Genomic DNA, 25,304 nt, shown 5'->3' on the forward strand with positions numbered 1-25,304 from the left:
TTCATCATGTTGCCGATATTATCCTGACAAACAAACTGGCAAAACTTTGTTTTCCCCTCCTGTTTTCTCCAATGAAACCGACCCAAAAAACTTTAGAAAAGATGATCCTGCCAAATCATAATCACGGGAGGGAAAACTATTTCTATCAGAGTTAGAAAATGGATTACCAGAATGTTTGTTTTTGTATTGTTTGGATGGTTTCCTGTTTCATTCACTACTTTCTAGAAAACAGTGTCTTTTGGGAAGAACTCAAAATATCCTTCCTGTTGGCTGCATGCAGTTTTTCCTCTTGTTTTAAGAAACTGTAGTTCTCCTGAGCGTCTATATGACTTGATAAGATGGAGATGTTTGCAGCTGACCTCAATACTCAAGGCATTGGGTGCTCAGCAGATCTTGGGGATGTTATAATAGTATTATAAGCAACAATAGAGGTCCTGACAGTGATGCTGGGTGTTCATATACAGGATGTACATCATGAACAACAGCTGTTGTGCTGCATTCATCCCGGTCCGAGGCTCTCCGTGTGGGTCTGGATGGAAGATGGGTCTGCCTGGGGTTATTGGCAGAAGGGTTGTGAATGGCAGCTCATTCATCTACATCAGGCACACAAACCCGCGGCCAAGGTGAAACGCTGTTTTCCTCACGAGCGTCTGTTTGTGTGTGTTTGTGTGTGTGTGTGTTTGTGTGTGTGTGTGTGTGTGTGTGTGAGAGAGAGAGAGAGAGAGAGAGAGAGAGAGAGAGAGAGAGAGAGAGAGAGAGAGAGAGAGAGAGAGAGCGAGAGAGAGAAACTTCGCCTGCTTCACCCTCGCTGTGTCTTGGACCAATCTCTCCTCGTTTTATTCGTCCCCCCCCCCCCTCCATCTCGTCCCTCCCCCCTACACCGACCGTCTCCCAGCCTGTGTTGTGAGCGCGTGTTATAAAGCGGAAAGCCCCGCCGTTCTCTTCACATCGGAGCGCACACCCGAGCTTTGCGCGCACCAGCTATCAGACAATCAGGACGTGAACCTGCTCACAGACAGCTATGACCCTGCCGCTCTCTCTACCTGGATTAACTCTCAACTAACCGCTGTTTGTCGCCCCCCCAACTCCGCCACCACCACCTCCTCCACCTCCTCCACCACCACAGCAGCAGCAGCAGCAGCAGCAGCAGCAGCCTCCTCGCCGTCCCTGCTCCCTCCACCTCTCACCTCTCGTTCTGCGGTCATGGGGTGCGTTCTCTCCTTCTTGCCCGGGCTGCTGAGGGGCTTGGCCGTGCTGTGAGGCGGGAAACAGGTGGATTTATGGTCCGCAAAGCCGCGACTAACAGCCGAAGGAAATTAGTGGAACTTTGAGCTCCGGGAGGATGCAGGTGACGCGTTGGTGCGCCGTGTTCCTCCTGACGGCTGCACTTCTCCTGGTGAGTCTCAGCCTTAATGCCTCCAGCTCAACTTTTCTCCACTAAAGACAGTTTAAAAGCCATCAGTGTTGTCATTGTGCCGCTATGATGTCACGGTAAACGTGCACGTTTGCAAACGCCTTCACAGCGCGGTTACTGTTGGGTTATTTCACCGTGTGTTCAGACAAATGTGAGTCAGACTTCATCCCAACACTGTATTTGTGATACATATAGAAGTGTCTGACCGTGAAAGTTGCACTCAGCTGCGTTGGCACGGGTCCCATGTGCGCGGTACGGCTGTGCGTAAAAGGCTGTTTGTCAGCGAGGAAATCGGGCTTTTTTTTTCACGCGGGGAAAAATTGTGATGGAGGAGATGAAATATTTTTGAAGATATTTCAAGGTGTTTGTTGTTTGGATTCTTAAGAAGTCTGGTGCCTAAAAGAGCGAAACGACATGAGAAGTGAAACCGTCTCACGGGGGCGCCATCGCAAATGAAAAGTACACATTGCTCAGCGCTCAGACTGGCAGCCGACAGACTGGTCCAGCTTTGTTTGGTGATATTTTACCAGGCAGGTTGTAAAGGAAACACAACGCTTTCTTTCTGTTGTTTTATTAAAACAGCAACAACCTGCGATGAGATTCAACCGAAATGTAAGGATCAGCTTCATTTAGTCTCAGTCAGAAATATATCAGGACACTGTTTCTTATAGTGACACACTTTGCCTACTCTGCTTTATTTCACTGGCAATTCTGTTTTTATGACAATAAAAAAAAATATAAGATGACTTTTTGCTCTCTCTTTCCGATAAAACAGATCGAAGAAGAAAAGAGAGGTAACTGATAGGAAGTCTGAATCCGGCTCTTCTCTAATTAGACACCCTCGCGCAAGAATCAAGCTCATTTAAATGTTATGTTGAGTAAGTTAAATATTCTAATATTTTATCTCTAATTGATGAAGTAAAAAAATCTCACCTGGTGGATTTCAGCCTCCAGCCAACAGGTGATTTAAAATCCAAATGTCTCTTTATATAAATATAAATGCCAGATTTAGGAGTATGTTCCCATGGCATTTAATTAATATCATATAATAATTATAAATGTGTGAAGCCCCTTTGCAGCCGGTGTGTGTTTGGAGGGTAAATGTGTGTGAATTCTTCATTTATAGAGAAACAGGTAGCTGGACGTGGAGCTCTCCGAGGTGCTGAAACACGTTTCCTAGAAATATACAGAAAAATAACCCAAAAACAATATGTTCTATGGAGCCACACTGAATAAAACCAGGCCTAATAATAATAATAATTAAATATGTAAATATAATGTGTGTATTTATAAAATAAAATACATTTTATTTGGACTTAAAAACACAAAAGCAACGTGTAAAGTTTGACATTGTCTGCTTTCCACATTTTCGCGCCAGATGTTGGTCCACTCCTCTTCCTCTATTCCTCATGAGCAACTTTTCTTTTCCTGAATTGAATTCTCAAGCTTGAAGCCATTTGTAGACATCAAACACAAGCTTTCATTTAATGCACAATTCTCACCGACGAGGGGAAAAAGCTGTGGGAGATTTCTTTTTTATTTTAATGCAGCGCAGCAGCGATGAAATCCACTCGGCTTCTCTAATAAATCCCGTTCACCGTGTTGTCTGAGTTGAATTGAGTAGCTGGAGAAAACACACACACACACACACACACACACACACACACACACACACACACACACACACACACACACACACACACACACACACAAAGCCACCCCGCCTAGAGTAAACCGAGCTTATTGTGCAGCCCGTTAACAGTCAGCTTTATCCACACGGCGGGGATTAGAGCTGAACTTTGATGGTTTTATTCCGTGTTAACGGCTCTTGTCTCCGGTAAGCCTCTTGTCTGAGCGCCGCGCCTTGACCCCGATAACAGCGCGGCGCAGGTAGACAGCAACCCGGTATGAACCGGGAGCGGGGCGATCACCCGGGTCCACTCTTTAATTACAACATCGACTATTATTCCTGGGCAGCAGAATTCCATCTGGGATTATCATCATATTTCTTCATACTTCATTTTAATTGATCTTCTGCGTTTAAACCAGAGCAGTTTACGCGGAAGGGAAGTGTAAAGGTTTCGTGTTCAATTCGGCTTATTGTCTTATGGATCATATCGTTTCATAACGCTTCAATTCGTAATTAACGTCATTTTAAATTGAATATAATTTTAAAATGGTTGTTTCTCGTCATTTTTCTATTCCATAATAAGTTCTCAGTATGTTTTAATTGGATGGCGTTTGTTTAATATTAAAGAGGTCGAGGAAGCAGATTTATTAATTGTGGAGTTCATGTTATATGATTTGGCTTTTTTTTTGTCTTATGTCATTGATATAAATAATGCTTTCATTTAAATGTGTGTCTCTCTTAGGTTATATATATTTAACAGTGGCCTAATTGTGGTGTGAGTTTCCCTCATGATGTTGCTCTAATAGAAGGATTTAAGGATTCCAGCGTGTTGACACAGCTGACAGCTTTTTTTTCTCTTAAGTTGGCAGATGTGGTTCTCTCTGGGCCTCAGTGCAGTATTGTGACTTAAAGTCACCCCCCCCACCTCTCCCCCTCACCCCTCCCCTGGGAGTAACAGATGCAGTGGACCACTGGCGACAGCCATAGCAGTCACATTAAAGCGTTATTATCAAACAGTGCAAATGGGGCCTGCAGTGTCAAGCAGTCTGCACGGCGGGGAGCTTCCAAAGTCCCACTGAGATCACCACAGCACAGCTCACACAGTGTGAACCCCTCTCACCCCCACCCACCCCACCTCCACCCACCAGGACCCCCGCCTCACCACACCCCCACTTCAGGCCTCCAAATGAGCTCATAATAATAAACATGCAATATGTTTCAGTGAGCTCTTTGAAGCTGAAATCAAGAGCAGGCCGGTATTAATTCAATTATATAGCAAAGGCATTCGTGAAAATGCCCACATGCTGGGCGACTGAACACACACACACACACACACACACACACACACACACACACACACACACACACACACACACACACACACACACACACACACACACAGATACTAGAACAAGTGCATTGTGTGGCCATCAAGTGGCAGCCGTGGAGTGTGGTGTTGAGAGTGTGTTTTTTTTTTCCAGCCCAGATGTCGACTAAGTGAACATTTCTCTCAGTTCCTTGTTCAACCCTTGTGCTACTTAGCTTTTAAAGCAGCGTGGAGGCGTCACTTTGGAGCTACTCAAGCCCGGCTGCTGGAGAGCCGAGTACAAAAGGGCTGCGAGTTCAGGCTCGGAGAACAACACTGCAATTCCCCCGCCGCCGCCTTCTCAGTGGCCTCAGCTCAGCTCAGTTCCCCATCTCTGTCGTGGTCACCAGTGACTCCGCCTCCTCTCACGGCGGTGACAAGCGGCTGCAAGCTGCGGCAAATGCTTTCATGTATCTAGAGGATTCTCACAGTGGCGATGCTCGAGGGACTCCACAGGGTTTTTACACGTCAATTTTTCCTAAGGAGGTCCCAGGATTCAGAGATCTTTAGTAGGTTTCATCATTATTGAAGATTAAATACATTTAATGTGGTGGGAATGTATATTATGAGAATTAGAGATGAGAGACCAGAGTTACGTTTTACACTAATAACCAAATTTAAAGGATCCATAATAAACACACTCCTTTATGTCAAGCATTTTGTTTGAAAACAGAAAAGACTCGGCTGAAATACCATCAGATTTTGTTCAAATCTCAAACATTGATATCGTCATCCAGTCGATTTAGTTAGGACTGCAACTAATTAACATTTTTATTTTTTTAATTAATTTATAAATCATTCTGTCTATAAAATTATGGGGAAAAATTGTCATTACAATTTTCACAGAGTTGCTTTATCAGCCTTGTAAACCCCGAAGATATTCATCTCATAAACAACATGAAAATGAGGAGAGTGGGAGATAAAACAACACAATGTTTGTAATTTTTGTCTGAAATATGACTGGATGTTTTAATCGACTGTCTAGTATAGTAAGTATTTCCCAATTAATTTTCTGTTGAATGACAAATTAATTAATCTACTAATTGTTCCAGTAGTTATCTGTCTCCTTTCAGTTTAGGAAGGTTTTGTTGTCTTCCTCTCTTTTTATTCACAGCCAGGATTCTAAAAAAAAGTAAATACCACAATTTAGATAAAAAAATAAGACTTTCAAAAAATATGGAATTATGTCAAAAAATCGAAGTGTAATTGAAAGTGAGCTTTCTGGGCGAAGACCACCTTTGACCTCCAATCAAAGTGCAGCTGAGTCTCGGCGGGAAGATTGATGGTGTGCAACTTTGGAATTGGCACGTCAAGGTGACTCGGCTTTGTTGCAGTGCTTTATACCGCGTGAACTGTGACCTCTGTGATCCCGGCTGTCTGATCTGAGTTCAGCCTCCCCAGGCGGCCGCACGCTCCCACAAACAGCCCAAACAACACTTGACCTTGGTGTTTGGCCATAAAGTCAATGATAATAGCACCGACTGCGGCGTCTGGAATGGGCACTTTGGGCTCTTGGTTATTTTTCTTCCCTGCATGCATCAGTGTGGGGATGACTGTTTGGACTGGAGGGGGGTTGACTGAGGGGCATCTGCCTCAGGTGTGGATCTTTCATGGTGTTTAATTGGAGAGGAATATCCTCAAATATTCCCAGAACAACCACCCTGTCTGACTTTGCAGCCTGAATGTCATCAGTGTGTGTGTGTGTGTGTGTGGTGTGTGTGTGTGTGTGTGTGTGTGTGAGGCGTCTGTGATTAATGACCACAGCCTCTATTCTCTCCTCCACGCGCTGCTCCACATTTTCAATCGCGTTCACAGTTCAGAGGTCAAAGCTGGAAGCTGATCGTTGAAGGGCGTTGTTCTCAGAAAATCCAGCCCAGCTCACGACCCGGGTTTGATCCTGAGGGAACCCCCCCCCCCCCCCCCCCCCCATCACCCCCCTCCACATAGAGCAATCCGGTTACGGAGAAGAGTGTTGCACCTTGATAGCAGCACTTTGAATCAGCGAGAGAGAGAGGCAGGGAGAAGTGTCTCTGTAGCGACTAGATAACACGTCCACCCTGCTTTACATCAGCAGGTCCTCCTTTAAGTCCAGGTCCTCCTTTGAGTCCAGGTCCTCCTTTAAGTCCAGGTCCTCCTTTGAGTCCAGGTCCTCCTTTGAGTCCAGGTCCTCCTCCTGAAGTGATGTCTGCATTCACATGACATGATGAAGTCCATGTTTGATGGCACTCGGTCAGATTTTCTGGGCAGCTGCGTTCTTTTTCATGACGTATCCTGTTTTATGAACATTTAAAGTCAACAAATATAAAACAATAGCTGCACTGTTCCGAGCTGCGCTTATTAATGTTGTTTGTCTTCTTTCAGAAAATATACATTTCTGTGTTTATTTCTCTTCTTTGTGTATCTGCAGCTGTAGATTCACTAAAGGTGCCACTAGATAAGAAATTTGCATATTTTAACATGCATTTTCTGAAAAACAATACAAAAATAATTGATGTCAGTGATGAACGTGGTGATATCATTAGATAAATATTTTACACTATTCACCTATAGTGTCTTCCATATTTATGTATGAATTCTACAATCAGTCATATTTATAAAGCTGTTTTATTCTCAGAGTCTGACCCAGAAATCTCCCTTCAGTCGTATGGATTTTATTTGAATTGAAATAAAAATTCACAAATAAAAACAACAATTCAAGATACTTATTTTGATATTTTCCTTTTGTGTTGATCATGAGCTGTACAGGCCAAATAATCAGTACTATTATCTAACAGTGTGTGTGTGTGTGTGTGTGCCAGAGTCTGGCTCCACTTCACTGATTCCTCTCCAATGATGCTCCATCAAATCTGCTCCACAGCTTTTCTCACACTCCTCTGTGTGTGTGTGTGTGTGTGTGTGTGTGTGTGTGTCTGTGACATTTTGGCAGATTCTCTTTACAACGCGTCCGTCCCGTCACCCCCCCGATTGAAAAAGTCCAGTGTCACACATGTGCTTCCACTGACATACATGCATAAAGTCTTTATTAGATAGTGGAGATGGGAACTTTGATCTATAGTTTACGTATAAATCTACATGAGAGCTCCATTTCATTAATCTACCATGAAGGTACTCAGAACCTTAACATATGCAGGTTGTGCCTCTCTCTATAACTCATCCAACCAAACTACACCCTCAATGATGTCGCCATGGAAACGTCATAGTTAGGTTTAAGCAACACAACATCCCGGCTTCGCTTAAAATCACCACAAAATTGGAACAAAACAAAAATGCACCAAAACTTGTATATATTTCGGCAACAAAACTACTTGATTGTAATGGGACACGGACAGCAGTCTCCTGGGTGAAAGTCCTGTCATTGTGACCTGTCCACCACCCCGATGTTATCTACCAAAAAAAAAACCCCCTCACATATCATTTATTTAATTTGGTCAAACTGTCTGTTTGTATCCATTTTATAGTCATTTTAAACCAAATCACAAAGTTTATTTTTACCAAACCCAACTATGTCCTTTATTTATGTGTATGGGATTGTAATAGATATCAATACGGGATAAAAACAAACAACAAGATCACTTTAACAGGGAGGAAATGGAACATCGTTTTGTCTGTGTTTTTGTGTGATGCGTTGCCCTGCAGCATTATATTTCATCATACTTCACACCTATTATGCTCTCATCAAGAATCAAGTAGTTTCACTTTTTCTATCTGATCAAAAGAAAGAGTTCATCAAGAACGTTCCACAGAGACGCATTCATTTTTCCTCCAGTACACATTGGAACCCTTTAATATAATAACCACTTCATTTGAATGTATTCATATTTCCAAGCTTCACAGATTCGAGATGCAGCTGGCATACATAACACATTATATACATCAAAGTATGGATGGAAGGCAGGATCTGATGGTATCTGCCTGATTGTACTGTGCTGTATATTTACTCTTATCTACACCACTGTGTGGCAGCATTCCAAGCAAACAACCAGATAAAAGCACACAGAATCCCTCCTCCCACTGGAGTGGAGAGATGAGGATTTAAAATCACAGTAAATATTAAAGGCCATTTTCAGATTGTATGTAATGTTCATAGAATAAAGCAATGTCACGTTTTAAGTGCAGGATTAATAGATTCATTTAAATACATTCTTCCTCGTAGACATGGTCATGCTGTGCTTCATTAAATGTGACCTTTTTTATTCAATTCTGCAAAAAACTACAAAATCCATTCGTAAAAAATGAGTTTTACTCTATTGACAAAATGTGTTCAAACCACCAGGAATCAGTTATATCATGTATTTATATAATGTATTATTATGTGAAGTTGCTTGATGATGATTGGTTCAAAATAAAGAAATAATAATAATAATAATAATAATAATAATAATAATAATAATAATAATAATAATAATAATAATAATAATAATAAATTCAGCCTTCATGACCCTTCAAATCATGAGGGATATTTTCACATTAAAGTACCAAATTCTCTGTAATCTCAATAGAAAGAAGCTGCTTCTTATATGGTTTTATTTTAAAGACACACTGAGTCCAGGTGAAGGTGTTCCATCCAGACGTCTCTTTATAAAGTGAAAGTATTCTGAAGCACCTCCTGGGAGAGGAGGAGAAATAACTAAATGTATTCAGAAAGTCTGATACAGGGATTTGATTTCCTTCCTGAAATTAAATCATTTCGTATTGTTTTTTTTTTAAAGGAAAACATGTCTTAAATGGTTGAAATTGAGACTAATGACTTGAGTTTTGTTGTTACAGTGCATGACGAGTCGCATAATATCCATATATTGAGGAGATAAGTGTTTCAGCTCCAGGTGCTCCAGCTGAATTAACTCAGTGAAAACATCCCGTGCCACTGAGTGGATACATGCAGCCGCTGGGTTTGGAGTTGTATAGTGATGGATTGCCTTGCTTTCTAGCCTGATGATGGGCTTGACTGACCAGTGAAACAGAGGAGGCTGAGATGCTGCTCTGAAATAGTGGAAGTGGAGAGGAGGAGGAGGTGGAGGAGGATGCTTCCCTCCACTGCGTCGGCAGTGATGGATCTGCCATCGGAGCTCACGTCTGCTTCACAGTCCGACAGTCACGCCACCCGCTGATGGGAATCACCAGCCATGTCCGTTATCTTCTAGATCTTTCCATCCTGTAACGTTACGATGGCTGGCCATGCGGCCGCCGCCGTCCCCCGCTCCAGAGACGTGTACGGATGACTCGTAAAGGGAATCAATGAGTGATGAACACTCATGTGAGCACTCCAATCCAAGGTTTAGCACCCATATATCGGTTGACAACGCCGGACTGTTTCTGTTGCATTGCAGTGGAATGTGGAGGGATTTTCTCCACAGTGTAAAAGCAGCAGTAAACCCACCTTCGCCCTGTCTAAAGAGCTGTTAAAGAATTCTATTAGAGAGTTTTAGTATCACGAGGGCTCGTTCACTGGCTCTTCCACCGTAAAATGGGAAAACCCTTCAACATTCTGAGCAGAAAAATACTGAATTTAATCTAAAAATCATCGTTTTCCTTAGAAAATATACAAATTCAACCACCATTACTGTGTTTGTCTGAAGCTCCAGTCTGACAGAACAGGATTAGGTTATTTTAAGCCAGCTATCTTTGGGCTTAATTTGTATAATGAAGATAAGTTCACTGTATCAGGATTCACTCCAATCAACAAATAATGCATTTACTGCTTTTAGGAATATATTTATGCAATTAAATTCTTATTATTGAGGTGATACAAACCATCATTGATAGAAACCATTTTAAAGATGCTTTTTATTGACTGTGCACTTAATATCAATGTACCCTTATGTACGGTCCAGATTACATGATATGGTCAAATTAGGAGATTATAGAGTCATAAAGTCTTGGTCCCCGACCAATCACGGCTGCTCGTCTTTCACCGCGTGTGTGATGTCATCCCTACCATTGCTGTTCTTTTTCCTTCTTCCTTCACTCTGTCGTGATAGTTCCACGGAGGAAACATCAAGGAGGCGGGACTGTTGTTGCCATAGTTACATAAATGTTTCCTCCATTTCACAACTCCACCTCACAGCACCGACATCGTTCACCTCGCCATTGTTTCAGTTCACAGAGCGCTCTGTAGACTGTAGACAAGTCCTCTTCTCAGACCCGTCTCCATCTGTGTGACCTTTAAACCCATCCACATCTACGATCCCTCAAACCAATCATCTGATTTGGGGAGATTTAGGGAGAAATAGGCAACCTGACTGAACACTGCTGCTGCTTTGATCAGAAAGTTGATTTAATTTACCCGTGTGCTATATCTGTTCCCAGCAGAATCCCAGCATTACATCTTCAAAGCACCGACTCTGTTGTCCCCTTTCTGACTTTGTAGTAGGAAGCCGGATGAATGAGAGGAAGGAAAAGGAAGTACTTCGATGCTCGGCCTGCTTTACAAGTACAGTACTCCAATTTCGACGCCCACATGTCTGTCAGGCCGGGCTGTTTGTGCCGCCGCTGTCACTCCCAGCCAACAAGCTGATATATAACGCAGCCGAGGGGAAGCAGACTGCAAATTGGCAACACAGATGGTTTTTTGAGGAGGAACGAAGTGATAAAGTCAGTCAGGTACAAGAACAAAGTGACAACCCCGGTGTTATTGCTCCTACTTTAGATAGGTGGGGAGAACAGGGAACATCTGCAGCTGCCGCCGCGAAGGAGACTTTTTGGGATACTTAAGGAAAATATATTGGGGAAGTACAGTTTGATTCAGATGCTTTCAAGGTTCAAGGTTTCGATTTGCTGTGGTTGTACGATATGTCATTTTGTTTGTAGTCTCATTTTACTACATAAGTAAAGTACACATACGTTATTGTATGAAGGAGGAAGCTGATACTGATACATAAGCTGATTCTCGTGTATCTGCTCCAGAGGGCAGCAGGGTGGCTTTTGTCTCCTCGCAGGCACCCCTTGTCACCAATTCGTCGACAGTTCGTAATGTTTCCAGTCAGGATGCTTTCTATCGCTCGTCTGTAAAAACAAGAACTTGGCACAGGAACATAAACCTTCTTAAGTTTCCTCAAGAAATACCCCTTGTGGTTTTATTCTGTTATAACTGCAGTGTTTGTGTGTCGGGCTTTAAGTGTCAAAATCTATATTCTATGCAAACGACACCAGACTTAACAATTCAAAAATCACCAGAACCAGTTATTCGGTTACCAGGCAGCAACTCCCGTTTCAAACTGATTAAATGTCCACCAGTTTAAGAGCATGATTTGTATCTCAGCAAAGATGTCAGCCAGCGAAGCAAAGAGTGAGTTAATGCTTAAAAAAGAAGAAATTATTATTATTATTTTGATTTGGTGGAAAAGCTCTGAGCTGAGTGTCTGGTTAGTCATTTCTCACCTCTCATAAAATGATGCGTTCATGTGGAGTGAATCATTTCTGCTATTGATAAGTTGCCAGTGTGTCAATCAGCTCCGCCCCACTGGGTTAAATGGACTGCTGCTGTTTTAAATTGGTGCTTTTTTTCATGCCACACACCGGTTGGTGCTGTTGGGTACTCCAATAAAAAGATGGATTATAACTGTGACTGGTAATATAATTGATTTTGCTGCTTGAATGTAGCTTATAACTAATCAATACCTCACAGCACCGACCTCTGTGTCCTTTTTTTCCCTATTTGGAGCGACGGTGATGATGGGAATAGACCAATCACAGTCCTTATCAGCTTCCCAACGCCGCAAATGACAGGGCTTCATTACTTGACAGCAGCCCCGGAGATTTGGTGGGATTGATTTTCAGAATTACAGTTGCTTGTGGATAGTTTCCAGTCACAGAGGAGGGAGGAGAAAACAGCCACAAGGAACGAGTGTCCTCGGCTGACAGCTGCCAATCAGCGGGATGGGAGTCATCCTTTAGAGAGGCGTCATGGTGGCGAGAGGCGAGGAGGAGGAAGAGGAGGAAGCCTGCCATTCCTGCCTTATCTCTCCTTCTCATTTCCCGGCGCTGTCCGTCTCCTTGTCTGGTTATCATTCCATTCTCCTCTCCCTCCTCAGACTCACATGAATAACTCTTCTTATCGAGCTGACCCTCGACTTCAAAACGCTGCCTTCCTGCCTGCCGTTCACACGGACTCCTCCTTATTGTTTGACATTTTCTCTTATCACCCCAATGCCATCGATTCATGTTTTTCTACCTCGGGCAGAGGAATGGACTTCCATGCAGGTTCAAACATACAGTGTAAACCCTCTCGTCGGAAACAGGCTGAACTCAGATCAGTGCTGGTGAGGAATGCTCCGAGCTGCAGGTGATGACGGCGACGCCTCAGCAGACGAGGAGACGTATACTTTCCCTCCTCATGTTGAGTCAGGATCACCTTTAATACAGTCTGCTGACCAACGTAAAGGTTGATTTATCAGCGTGTTGAGCATGAAGTGGGCTGCTTGTGTCACAGACGGATCTTTTATCGTTATGTTTGTTTATTAATTTGTGTTTCAGGTGGTTGAATTTTGCTCTTTAGTTACAGATGATTTGAACAAACGATGACAGAATCGTGTTAAAATAAATGCAACATTCTCCGTTTGATACTGATCCAACCAGCCGGGTACGTCCCCATGCAACAGTACAGCGTTGTGAATTACATTATTAGTATTTTGTCTGCAGAAGTCCACTTAAGAGCAGCATAGCAGACTGCTGTTTGTGTCCCGTTGCCTTAAGCTAACGAGGTACTTTTATAGTCTGCTTTGATTGGCTTTGTTTAACTCCGCGTGTCAAACTGCGACCATTCGGTCAAAAAAAAGCAAACTAAAGTCTACATCTCCTCTTTCATCTAAACAAATCAACTGTTTATTAACTGAACTACCTTATCACATTAAAATAACTGTGTCAGAACTCTTTTCTGTAAGATTAAATAGTAATTTCCGGGAAACGTCCTGGGAAATTAAGAGGGAATTGCAGCCTATTAAAAGAAAAGTGTTTTTCCTGAGATGACGGCCGACGTTTGTTGCATTTAAGTGTTTGCGAGGTAAAACATTCCAGAAACAAACACGGAGGTCATGACTGCGGATGTGGAAGCGGGTGCTGAAGTTGTCAGAGGTGGATCAAAAGTTGCTGTCCGCCGTGTTACAGAGTATAAAAGTGTCTCTCATTCGGTGTATGCTGGAGCATTTATCAAATCAATTACTGCTGATGGGAGTTCCTCCGAACACGTAGTGAGGTGTCTCGGCACTAATTCATCCTGTCGCTTTGATGGATTCACTTGGCTCTCTGAGCATCGGGCCTGCAGCTGGGGGGGGAGGGGGGGTGAGAGCCCATCTATCAGCCTCACAGGCCATTACTTAAAACATTAGCTGCTCGGGACGCGTGATGATGTACACCAGGTTGGGTGTGATGCGTTTTGAGGGTGGACTCAGACAGGAGACGTTCCTCTGTGATGCACTGAGAACCAGGAGGGGCCCTCGGGTCCCTCAGAGACATTTCAACTGTTCCCATGACCAAAGGGAACACTGTTGAGTCTCTAATCGGGCACCTGTTGGAAGAACCTCCCAGAGGTACTTAGCAATGCTGGAAAAACATTTCTCATTATCTATTTATTGTCTTATGTTATTACTTTCATTTTCTTCCCTCTTTGACTCTACGTTCTTCTTTGCTGGTATTTACCTTTATGTATTTATTGTCTTTTTAATGTTTAACAGTTTTTGCAATTACATATTTTATTCACTCACATGTATGAAGGGTGCTTTATAACTGAAGGGAGGGAGCTGCAGCCGATCCCAGCTGACATCGGGCAAACATTACATCTATAATAATAATAACATAAATACGTATTATATATGCCTATTATATGTTAGAGTAGCAACATGTAAACTGATATGGTTTTTACAATAGCAGAAACATGAGTTATACAGTTGCTGATTATGTTAAGACCTCTCCTCTCTATTAAAAGGAGAATTTGGTCACAATAACTGTGACATAAAACAAATGGAAACTCTGTAAATAAATTGAACTGAAGAACTGGAATAAAGAAACTAAGTTAACCCTAATCTCCTCTCATGCCCTGGCCACGTTCAGAGGTCTAACAGCAGGCAGGAAGGTCATGATTTACTGCTAGCAGACGGTAATAAGTACTTTATGAGTAATGAGCCCAGCATTAAACAGAGCTGGATGCAGCATTGCTGCTGCAGAATGTCTCCTGCAGTTGCACATCCCCCAATAAAACCTCCGTTTATATCTTCGACTCAGCTAAAATTTAAAAACTATTTGGCTCTAAGTCTCAAGTTAATGGCTCAGGCAGTAAAGCCCCCCCCCCCCCCCCCCCCCTCCAAAAAAAGAAATGCAGTGGAGTTAATTGAATGTGTTTGCTCTTGCAGATTTCTTCCAGTCAGCATAAATCCAGAGTTTAGGCTGCAGCAGTCGGAGGAGTGTGTGTGTGTGTGTGTGTGTGTGTGTGTGTGTGTGTGCAGCCAGATACCGCCGATGAACCGCCCAATGAAAGAGTCTTTAACAACTCGCCCCGCGTTCAAACACCTGAGCATCGCTGCTCCCATGGTCGCCTGCCTGCTGCTGCTCACCGGCATAAACGCACCTGTCAATCATAAATCATGTTCAATCATTAGTAAAACATTTACACGAGTTGTTCCGCTAATAAATTCCTCGCCCTGGAGGAGCGTTTATGTATTTGGTCCAATGTTTTACACGAGGAAATAATTTTAATCATTAGCCTGAGGATTGTGTCTAATGAATCAGGCATTGAAATTCAGCTGCTGCTCTGTTATTGCACTGTAAGACATGCACGCTTTCCCCTCTCTCACTGTTTATTTAGCTTGTTACGACCAACAGCAAAGAAGGTCGAACACACACACACACACACACACACACACACACACACACACACAGCAGCAGCTGAGCTCCAGCATGGGGAATGCAGGGAAGGAATTGGCTCCCTAATCCAGCCTTTTATAAAAAGTTGGACTAAATCCTCGACGGCTGTGAGCAGCTCTCAGTCACCAGCAAAATACTGTGCACAGCTAATACTACAGCTGTTCAAATGGCTGTGAAATACATGGGAAAATCTCACGGTTTAACTCGGCAGCATCACATCACACACTTTGTGCCGGATTCAAATACAGGAGAGTCATTCTGACTGTGTGTGTGTGTGTGTGTGTTCTGCATGGAATGTGACTCACTTGAAATAACTGACTTATTGGTTGAGGCTACAGCTTTGGATTGCAGTAACGAGCATGTAATGTGTGTAATATGTTGGGTTTATTTTTCTAGTCGAGAAGATTCTTCTGCCAAAACATGAAAGATGATAAAAAACATCTCAAATAGTGGTGGGAGGCTTCAACCAGACTGGTGTTCGTATCCCAGTCCAAGTGATTTACTGACAATGTTCGGAGGGTTGGTGGTTTGATTCCCTGCTCCTCCAGTCTGCCTGTCTTGCCTTGTGAATAAGTTAGATTAGTTCCTGATGGGAGGCGACACTTTGCCTGGCAGCCTCTGTCTCAGTGTGTGAATGTAAATGTGTGCTCCATTTAGCATTTATGCTAAATGACTGAGTCGTTTTGTGGCCTGAACCTAAACGTGTGCCGGTTTAACCACCAGCGTTTGAATACATGATGCTCATACTGATGGATGCAGGATGAAGGTGACCGGCTGGAAACCAGATATGGAAGGTGTGATCGGAAACAATGTGTCGTTATTTAGTCATCGAATTTAATCATTTTTAATTTTCCCTTCGTCATCACAACATTGTTCAAGTTGCAGGTTAATTAAGGTTATTGATGAAAATACGTTTTAACCTAACTCTGACCAACAAAAATAAATAAGATAATAATTCAACCACAAAGTAACCTTCTTATGATTTTGAGTAAAATCTAAATGAACGGAGGCTGTAGTTCAGATCCATTCATTTTATAATCATACATTCCATTATAATCTCTCCACTCATGCATGTCCATGCCCTCTCTCTCTCTCTCTCTCTCTCTCTCTCTCTCTCTCTCTCTCTCTCTGTTCAAACACTTGCTGCTCATTGGGGCTGCAAACAGCGACACAGATCTCTGCATCCTGGCTGCTGCATCGCCGCATGCTTCTACTGTGTGTTCATGTTGGGTGTCTCCGGCTCGGCTCAATATCACAGCGCTATATGACCATGATGTTGATGTGAATGATATTTAAATGTCATAAACTCATATTTATAATAACCCTATCATGACATGAAAACAGCAGTGAAAGGCAGGAGACATCTGGACCACAACATTATTATCGTTATATGATCATTATTATTTTTTAACAAGCTGAAAACTTTTTGGTAGTTTTGTCCATCATACCTATTGTGGTACTTTATAATTCACTAAGTGAATTGCTTAGAACCAATGAGCTGGTGTGTCCTGGAACCCATCCACCTGCTGTAAGTCGTTTATGTTTATATTTATATTTATCCACCACAAAGAAGGATCCCTAATGAGAGAATATTTGACGGTAATGAAAGAGCAAATCCCAGAATGCAACAGTGTGGCCCATTCATGTGTTTTAATAGTTTCTGGATACAAAGGTGCTCTATGGCACAGAAGAGGAAGATGTATCTGGTCTCAGTGTTGTCTGGTTGCCACACACACACACACACACACACACACACACACACACACACACACACACACACACACACACACACACACACACACACACACACACACACACACACACACACACCTCTTCCTCTGGCCGGTGCGATTAGACCCTGCCTTCCCCATCAGTCTGAGGGTGTCAGCCAGCTGCCGTCCACCGTGATTAATGCTACACAGCATCAGGCTGAAAGGACACACTGCGAGGACAATGAGCATTTTTTAAATGGACATTATTACGACAAAAGCCCCATCGTGCTGCCGGACAATAGGCAAGGTCCCGACACAGTCAAAGTCAACCTGTTCTCCTTTTGTTCAAATATCACTGCTTGTTTTTGGAGCGAATGGGGAGTTCAGAAACACGCCGCACATGGATTTCATTCTGATCCTCGTTACGTATGCAAGGTTGAGCAACGGTGACCTACAACGTGGAGGGGACTCGGATTTCTTTCCTAATCTAAAGGGACAAAGAGGAGGTAACATGCTACATGCAAGGTGTAAGTCATGGATATACACTAACTTTAGTTGGTTCCTCTGCTGGTGGGAGAGCACGACGTTGGGGAAGTAAATCAGTTCAAGATCAAGTTTATCAGCAAGATATAGTTGACTTGGATATTCATGGCTCCCAGAGGACGGATCATGAGCACCAATATCTAACACGTTAGTCCGGTTGATAAAAGGAATGAACACGTTCCCCTGAGGATGAACCCTTTACCCAATCCTGTCATCTAATTGGAAGATTGTGATGGAATTTGCCGTTTGATGACAAACTAAGAAAAGTGAAATCATCATCGTACGTCTGGCGTTTGATGAGTCCAATGTAATAAGCACCGAAGTGCTAAAAAGGCTCAAGGCCGTTAAACTAAGTGTATAAGTACATTACATGCATTGCACAGAGCAAAGCCCTTATTTTCGATGGGGATTGTAAAGCTTTCCCCCCGAGCCGCTAGCGACTCACACTCTCCTGATTTTCAACCACAGTTTGCAAACTGAATATGGTGACTCTCTCCACTTATGTCCAATGGCATCAATTAGGTCAGACGTTGGTTGTGTGCATCTCTGAATTACCTGAGTGATGTATAACCGTTGCACCAGTAACTGTCATCCACAGCTTCTCTGCAGGAATTCTCTCTGTTTCCTTGTGTTTGTAGTCTCAATACAAGTGGAGCTAATGGTGCTCCCTTTCAGACAGAAGCATTTACTGTTCCTTTGATGCCACGGGGAATTCAACATCACCGCCTGCCTTTTACTTGTGGCCCGACCCAGTCTCACGTCACTTTGTGAAATAGTCACACATTTGAAACCTACTCATTCGTGTACACGGACACACATTTTCAACTCAGCACTTAAATACGTGTAGTTTCATTTGAGGACACTTTTTCGGTGACAAACAGTGGCATTGACAGGCGAGTCCACCCCACTGCCCCCACACATACCTGCCTGCGGCCCAAACCCTGCAGACGGCTGACTGTTTAACAGGTCTGCTACATGCCATGCCTCGACAGAGTGCCCTGATTCAATGACGTCGCGTTGGTTCAGTGCAGAGGCGCCGAAGTGAGCACAGATCTGATATGGAATTAAAGGGCCAATTAGTCCTCAGGTAATGGATAACGGCTCATGTTTCCTCCGCTGCTCTGCTTTGATGATGCAGAGAGAGAAAGGCAGACATGGCATGAAATCCAGAGCGTGGCGTTCACTTAGCAGCCTCCACCCTCTGGCTTCACAGGCGACACAGGCCTTTGATTTTCCCATTAGCCGGCGGAATAGAGGAACCGCTGCATAAACCTACCTGGCTTATGATGTTCCAAAATGAGCAGGGGGAGATAGCGTTGGCCTAACCCCGCGCACCCTCTTCCCCTCCCCTCACACGAGGGCTTCAGTAAGCCAGATAAGGGCTAATCTCGGACGAGCCGCCGTTCATTTACAGCTGAGCTTCCTCGGATCCACATTAATGTCAGGTGGTGGGCCTCGCATCCCCTCGCCGGGCCTCTCCCGGGCTGCTGCCGCCGCGCTAAGATGCAGGTGAGCACTCGGTCGGAGGCGCTGGAATGAAAATGAGCTCCCCCACAGTCGTGTGATTAAGAAGTGCAGCTAGGTAACATACTTTGAATAGGAAGCAGCTGGTGTGCATTTAATTGGAATAGAATGATAAGGCTATTGAAGATCACTTTGATCCTATTAATTCCCCCCCAAAAAATAGGCTGTGGGAATTCTTTAAATTTATGACGTGATTTAGGTGTTTATCTCCAGAGTTTTCACTATTATGAAATAATTTCCTGTATTCATATAAGTTTTCTTCTGATCATTTCTACTTTGCACGTGAACAACGTGGTGCTGTTTCATTTTTATCATTCCTAAATATTCATGAGCAGACAAATATGAACAATATCAGCACTAGATTTAAGACACTTATTGTGATCCTTGGTATCAAACATAAATTAACTGAATATTAAATTTATTTGCAGTGTTTTGTGACAGAAAAAAAAAATCAAAACAACAGAACAAACACAGGACTTTCAACCAGGAGACCAGTGTGTTTGACACCGCGTGCCTCAAAGCATTCACTTTAAAATGTTTTGTTATTGACTTTTTAAAGTGCATAAAAGTGAACGAGCTGTTAATGTTGCTGGTTGACTTTTAATTGACATGGAAATACAAGACTGAATCGGAGCAATGATTTATATACTGTTATCAATTACAAATAATCAATTTTTATTCATTTAAAACATTTTTTAGCTTCGTCATATCTTGGAAAGCCATTTGTTCTTATCTGTCATTTTCAAAAATAATCGTTTTGTGATGGTTAGAGTTTTATCTCTTATTTCTTTCCCTGAAATACAACTGTGGCTAATCCACACGTCGTTATGGCGACGGCTGATAGAAGTCACACCATTAACGTTTAATTGTCTCAGCCTCGAGCCCACACCGAGTCACACTCCTCTTGGTCTCTTACTGTTGTAGGTTGACTCCACGTTTTCCTGCCAAACGAGATTTGCATTTAAATGCTCGGACTATTTCATGTGAATGTTGGTATAATGTGTTTCCCGCCTGTTTCCTACGTTTGCTGGTGTGTTGAAGAGAGGAAGTGATGTCTCAGCACCTCCAAGCTCTCATTTGTGTAGAGGTGAGGCAAAAGATAAAGACACGGGAAGAAATCCTGCAATTGCCTTCCACAATATCAATATGCAAATGATGGGGAGATGCAGTATCATATATTCATAATGTTTACATATCTCCATATTTACAGTAAGTTAACAACAGGAGCCTCTATAAATGGTCCCAATGCAAAGTAATTACTGCAACTACTACATTGTCTTTAGTACAAAACAATTCAGTGACTCTGGAGGAGAATATGTAAAGAAATAGCAGCTGTGTGTCTGATAGGAAGTATAGTGGCTTCTTTGAAGGAACACACTTTCACTTTCCTTTAATTGGCTATAAAGATGAAGTGGGTTTGGGATGAATCTCTATCTGTTCAATCGTGAAAACCTCTGATATCTGATATACGTTGTGTTGGTGGGAAAACTCCCCTTTTCTTTTTGACGATCCAAATCAATTCAAAGAACGGTCCGACTTAAAAAGAGGGTGAATCTGGAGAAGCTGGAAGGGTAAAACACTTTGCATGAAGTCTTGACCTTTTCCATATAGACAATAGCACATTGAGAACATGTTTTTACTTATGCTACCTCATTTTACGTTAGCTCCATTGTTTAGCCAAACAGGAAAGCTAACTTAGACACCGATTTGTTGTTCATGAGATTATTATACAGGGAAAGAAATCCGGTGGAGCCGTGAGACTGGGTCGTATCTTTGTTTTCACATTCAGAAAGGGCTCCATTTAGATCTGCTGAGTCAGTGAATGTGCATTAATGCATCGGTGCTGAATCCCTCCACACACCCGCTCTTCTTTCTGAAAATCAGCAATAGACAGAAGCGAACTAAAAAGCATGTACGAAATACAATTACAAGCAGCCGATACAAAGAGTCAAGGAGAGTCGATTTGTCTCCGAGTTATTTATGCCTTCACCTCTAATATCATATTGATTACAGCTTGTCATATGTGTGAGATGAGGTCCTGGCCTCAGTGGAAGCAAGCTGTTTATTGGATTATGGGTAACTGTGCATAGTAATGAGATGTGGAGATGCGGCTCCGTTTCCTTACCTGATTGCTGTTACTCCCCATCCCCAATACAGACCACAGGTCAGCTCAAGCACACTCAATTCAGCTCTCAGCATCTCTGCTCCGGAGAGAAAAACAAACCTCATTTTGTGTGGAAGAGCAAATCAAATAAAGCACCAGACTGGTCTCCATCATCCCGCTGAAGTCTGGAGGAGGGTCGTTCCAGGGAAACTAACTTCATCAGGCCTCGAGGGCTGGCCTTAATCCTGCCAACACTTTCATTATGACCACACTGGATTTGGTTTTAGCCCCTTTTCACACACAAAGACAAAACTTCACCGGAACTTTCCGATATGTTTAATATTATACTTTTATAAAACTTACAGCATACACAACTGAATTCTGTTACGTTGAAACGGTTGTACATCCCTTCTATTTTGGGCTAAAATGTAATCAAAGATCTGGATTAATTAATTAAGTGGATACCTATCTTTGTTTCTGTCCCTCCACTTCACTGTCCAAACTAACAACACTGTAACTTTGGTAGAGATCCAGTGGATTTGATCCATTCAGACCAGACTCATAACTTAATTTAAACTGGAAGTGGAGAGATCTCAGTGTGTTTTTCTAGGAAACATTGAGGAAACATATTTTACTCTTGATGTGTCAAACAATACATTTCAAATAAGTAAGTCAAAAAAACACACCACCCAAGCTGCTATAGTGCCTTTTTTAAGTACTTTTGCCACGTTTTGGTTTAGTTTTTGTGGTAATTTAAAGCCAAACCTAAGTATGTTGTTTTGTATTTTGCTTTTCTCTTTAACCAAGTGTCTCAAACTGTTTCAAACTGAAACGGTTCCGTCTGGAAATAAACACATTTCTATGGAAACGTAATTGAGATTGCAGTTTATTGTATGGGAATGTAATAATGTAGGAGACGTGTTGCCTGGTAACCTAACTGGACTCAACACAAGAGAAACAGACTGAAGGCTGAGGGGAGATGTCTGAGGTTAACAATCACACTTTCATGACAGCAACACGATCTGCTAAAAGTCTAAATGCTAATGTTTGCTCTCTATTAAATCCTGTCGGCAGCCTGAGAGATTATATTTAACATCACACTAATCAAACACTAATTACATGAAGTAAAACAACCTTCACAGATGATGGTTTCTGTTTAATTCAACTCATGTTGATATGCATTTTTATCTCATGTTCATGATGTTCAACGACTCGTTGTTTGTCTGAAGAAGCAGCTCATTAGGAATAATGGAGCAAATAACGCCACACATTACATGCATACTGTACTTTCAGCTGCGAGTTTGCCGTGTGAATAATGCAATGCGATTTGTATAAGTAATAATCCTTCATAATGCATCTTTTACCGAGAGGAGGAAGAGACAGAAGGTGCAGAAGTGGTTGCTTTAAAAGCATTGGAGGCGGCGGCGGGAATGGAGACGGCGGCGTGTGCTGAGGGAGTTATTGCTCCACTTACTTTACAAACTGAAAATCTCATTAAGTGTGACACTGAAGATTAGTTGAGAGGGACCAAAGTGGAAAGAGAATGAACTCACAAAGGGGCTGCGAGGAGGCTTTGGCTTTGTTTGCCATCATTAATTCAGCATTGAAGCAGCTCAGGGGGAAGCTCCGAGCCGCTGATCAGAAGAGCGGCGGATATGACAGGAGAACAGGTGCCCTCTTCCCCCTCCAAACGCTTCTCCCTTCCAGCTCCCCTCCTCAGGTCTTAATTGAGGTGAGTTGTGTATTTGGGCCATCTGCGTGCTGACAAAATAAAGCCGGCTTTGATTTATGGTACCTCGGGACGTATTAGCTTCTGAATCTCACCAGCGAGAATCTCGACTCCACTTAGAAAGCCCAAGACAACGAGAGTGAGTTTGAATGTTTTACCATTCCCCAGAATGTTTTATAAATGTTCATTATTCTCAGGACACGGTTATCTACCTTGTATACATTTCATTGTAAAGTTTCAATCAAGTATCTGCTGTGAATCCTGGTCTAAAACCTGCACTCTGAAAACATGGATTACGTTTGTTCGTGGTGCATCACAATTAACTTTCAAACAAGTGTGCAGAAGTCTGAGAAGTATTTTAAACCAAACCACGATGTGTAAAATAAAAAACCTAACCAGGTAGTTTTGTTGCCTGAACCAAACTGTCGTTTTGTAACAGTTTTTATTTCCATTTTGTTTGTTAAGCACCAGTTTTAAACTATTTCTAACTGCAACATTTCATTTTTGTAGGTTTATTGTGTTATTGTTTCATTGTCAATATTCTTGAAAGTGTTAATAGTAGTTTTACAAAAATAATTCTGATGATTTGTAGCTCTTACACGTACGTAGCAACACATATACTATCGCCTTTGGTCATCTCAGAGAGTCAAGAATGTCTTTTTTTCATTTCTTTATTTAGAGTCTCCTGTTGTTAACTTACTGTAAATATGTGGAGATATGTAAACATTATGAATATATTATATTTCATTTCCCTCTAGTAATTTCATATTGATATTCTGCAAGGCAATCACAGAATTTCTCCCCAACAGCATATCTCATAACCTTATGGGCACAAAACACATTCATTCTCCCCAGAGGATAGCTTTGTTTTCACTTTTAGAACAGTCAGTAAGTTGTGTACTTGTTTCTTCAGTCCGGCACTTTTAAAATGAAATCAACAGTGTGTCGTCTCGGAGTGCAGGAAGCACTTCAGATGTTCGGTCTCATTAATATAAATATATCAGCTTCACGTGAGTTTGTATTCATATGAGCTGAATTATGCACCCACTTAAAAAAAAAGACAAAAAGAAAAAGCTAGACATTGTGCACATCTGCACACACACAGAGAAGAACGCCTGCTCTAATGATGTGTCTAACAGTCTGCTTACATGACCATTAGGCAGCTCCAGCACATGGGCAAACCGTGGTCTTCCAGCAGCACTTACCAGCAGCCGCAGCAGCAGCGCCAAGCACCGATGGGTATCTCATATTGTGTGGTGTGGGTGTTGATAGCTGTTAGTGTTTCATGGTTTATTCTCTCCCAGGAACACTTGATGGGGACACGGGGACCGCAGACAGCCTCTGAATGCGTTGGTCATGTCTGAATGTGCTGCTCAATGTAGCTGAGCGGAAAACACATCAGGGGATGGTTTGTAATCTGTGTTAACCACAAAAGTCCTCCCCCACGTGTCCGATGTATTCCTGCTCCCCAGCCCGAGAGTGTTTGTGTGATTCTGCAGCTTCCTTCAACGCTCGGTGCCGTTTACCGGCCACTCGTCTCCCAAATGCAAAACACACGACACAATCATACTTTCATCTCCTGGAGGTGACTTCAGCGGCACTTATATTCAATCTGCTTCTTAATGTGCAATAGTACTTCTATATTACACATTGGAACATCATATTCTGTTAAGAATCTCTGGATGGAGCATTTTCAGATTAAGAGATGTGTGATGAGATGATATTATTCAGGTTTTAGGGGCATTCTTTGGGCTTATACAATGCATTTATTTATTCATATGTGTGTGTGTGTGTTGGACACAAACAACCAGCCAACAGTTAGTAAAGCTGGAGTAGAGTGGAGGACTTCCAAAAGGTTTTTGGATATGAACAAATATATTCTTCGAGAAGAAGGAATGAAAGAGAAAACCTGTGTTCTCATGGTTCAACAAGTCCACGACAGCTGAAAAAAAAAAAGATCTACCGGTATTTCCATTCCAATGTTGATGTCTCGATGTGATAAAGGACAGGAGAACAGCGTTGACGTGGCGTTCACAGGGATATGAAAGGATGCATGCAAACTGGAATATTATGGAATATCCATTTTCATCAGAAAACAGATGAGTAGGAGTCTTTTTCTGAAAAGGAGCAAAAACCAGAATATTTGGTGCATGTAAACGGAGTCAATGATTATTGTGTAATTCCAAAAGCAGGAACATTTGATGCCTTAGAAATCCTAAAACGAACCTCCTTCCTTTATAGTATGTTGACTGATCCGCCTGTGAGGGCTCAGTTTTCTGCTGGACTGAAGGTTAATTGTCCGTGTGTTCAGGGTCAGTCCTCCTCAGTCCTGCTCCTCCTCTATTGTAAAGCTAACATCCTCAAATTCTCCTCTCTTTCTCCCGTTCTCCTTTCATCCTGCGGAGCTTTCACAAGGCTTCTTTTACTC

The 25,304-nt window shown here is 42.5% G+C and overlaps 1 protein-coding gene across 1 annotated transcript in view; it reads left to right on the forward strand.

The window, feature by feature from the left end:
- The first annotated feature begins 960 nt into the window (after window positions 1-960).
- nxph1 (neurexophilin 1) overlaps window positions 961-25,304 on the forward strand; it is a 33,871-nt gene continuing 9,527 nt past the window's right edge. Inside the window, exon 1 of the mRNA XM_084032132.1 lies at window positions 961-1,396. Coding sequence (XP_083888258.1) covers window positions 1,343-1,396 — 54 coding nt within the window. The 5' untranslated portion in view covers window positions 961-1,342. The remainder of the gene's footprint in view (window positions 1,397-25,304) is intronic.

This window comes from Eutrigla gurnardus, assembly GCF_963514095.1.
Source record: "Eutrigla gurnardus genome assembly, chromosome: 17".
Lineage (NCBI taxonomy): Eukaryota > Metazoa > Chordata > Actinopteri > Perciformes > Triglidae > Eutrigla > Eutrigla gurnardus.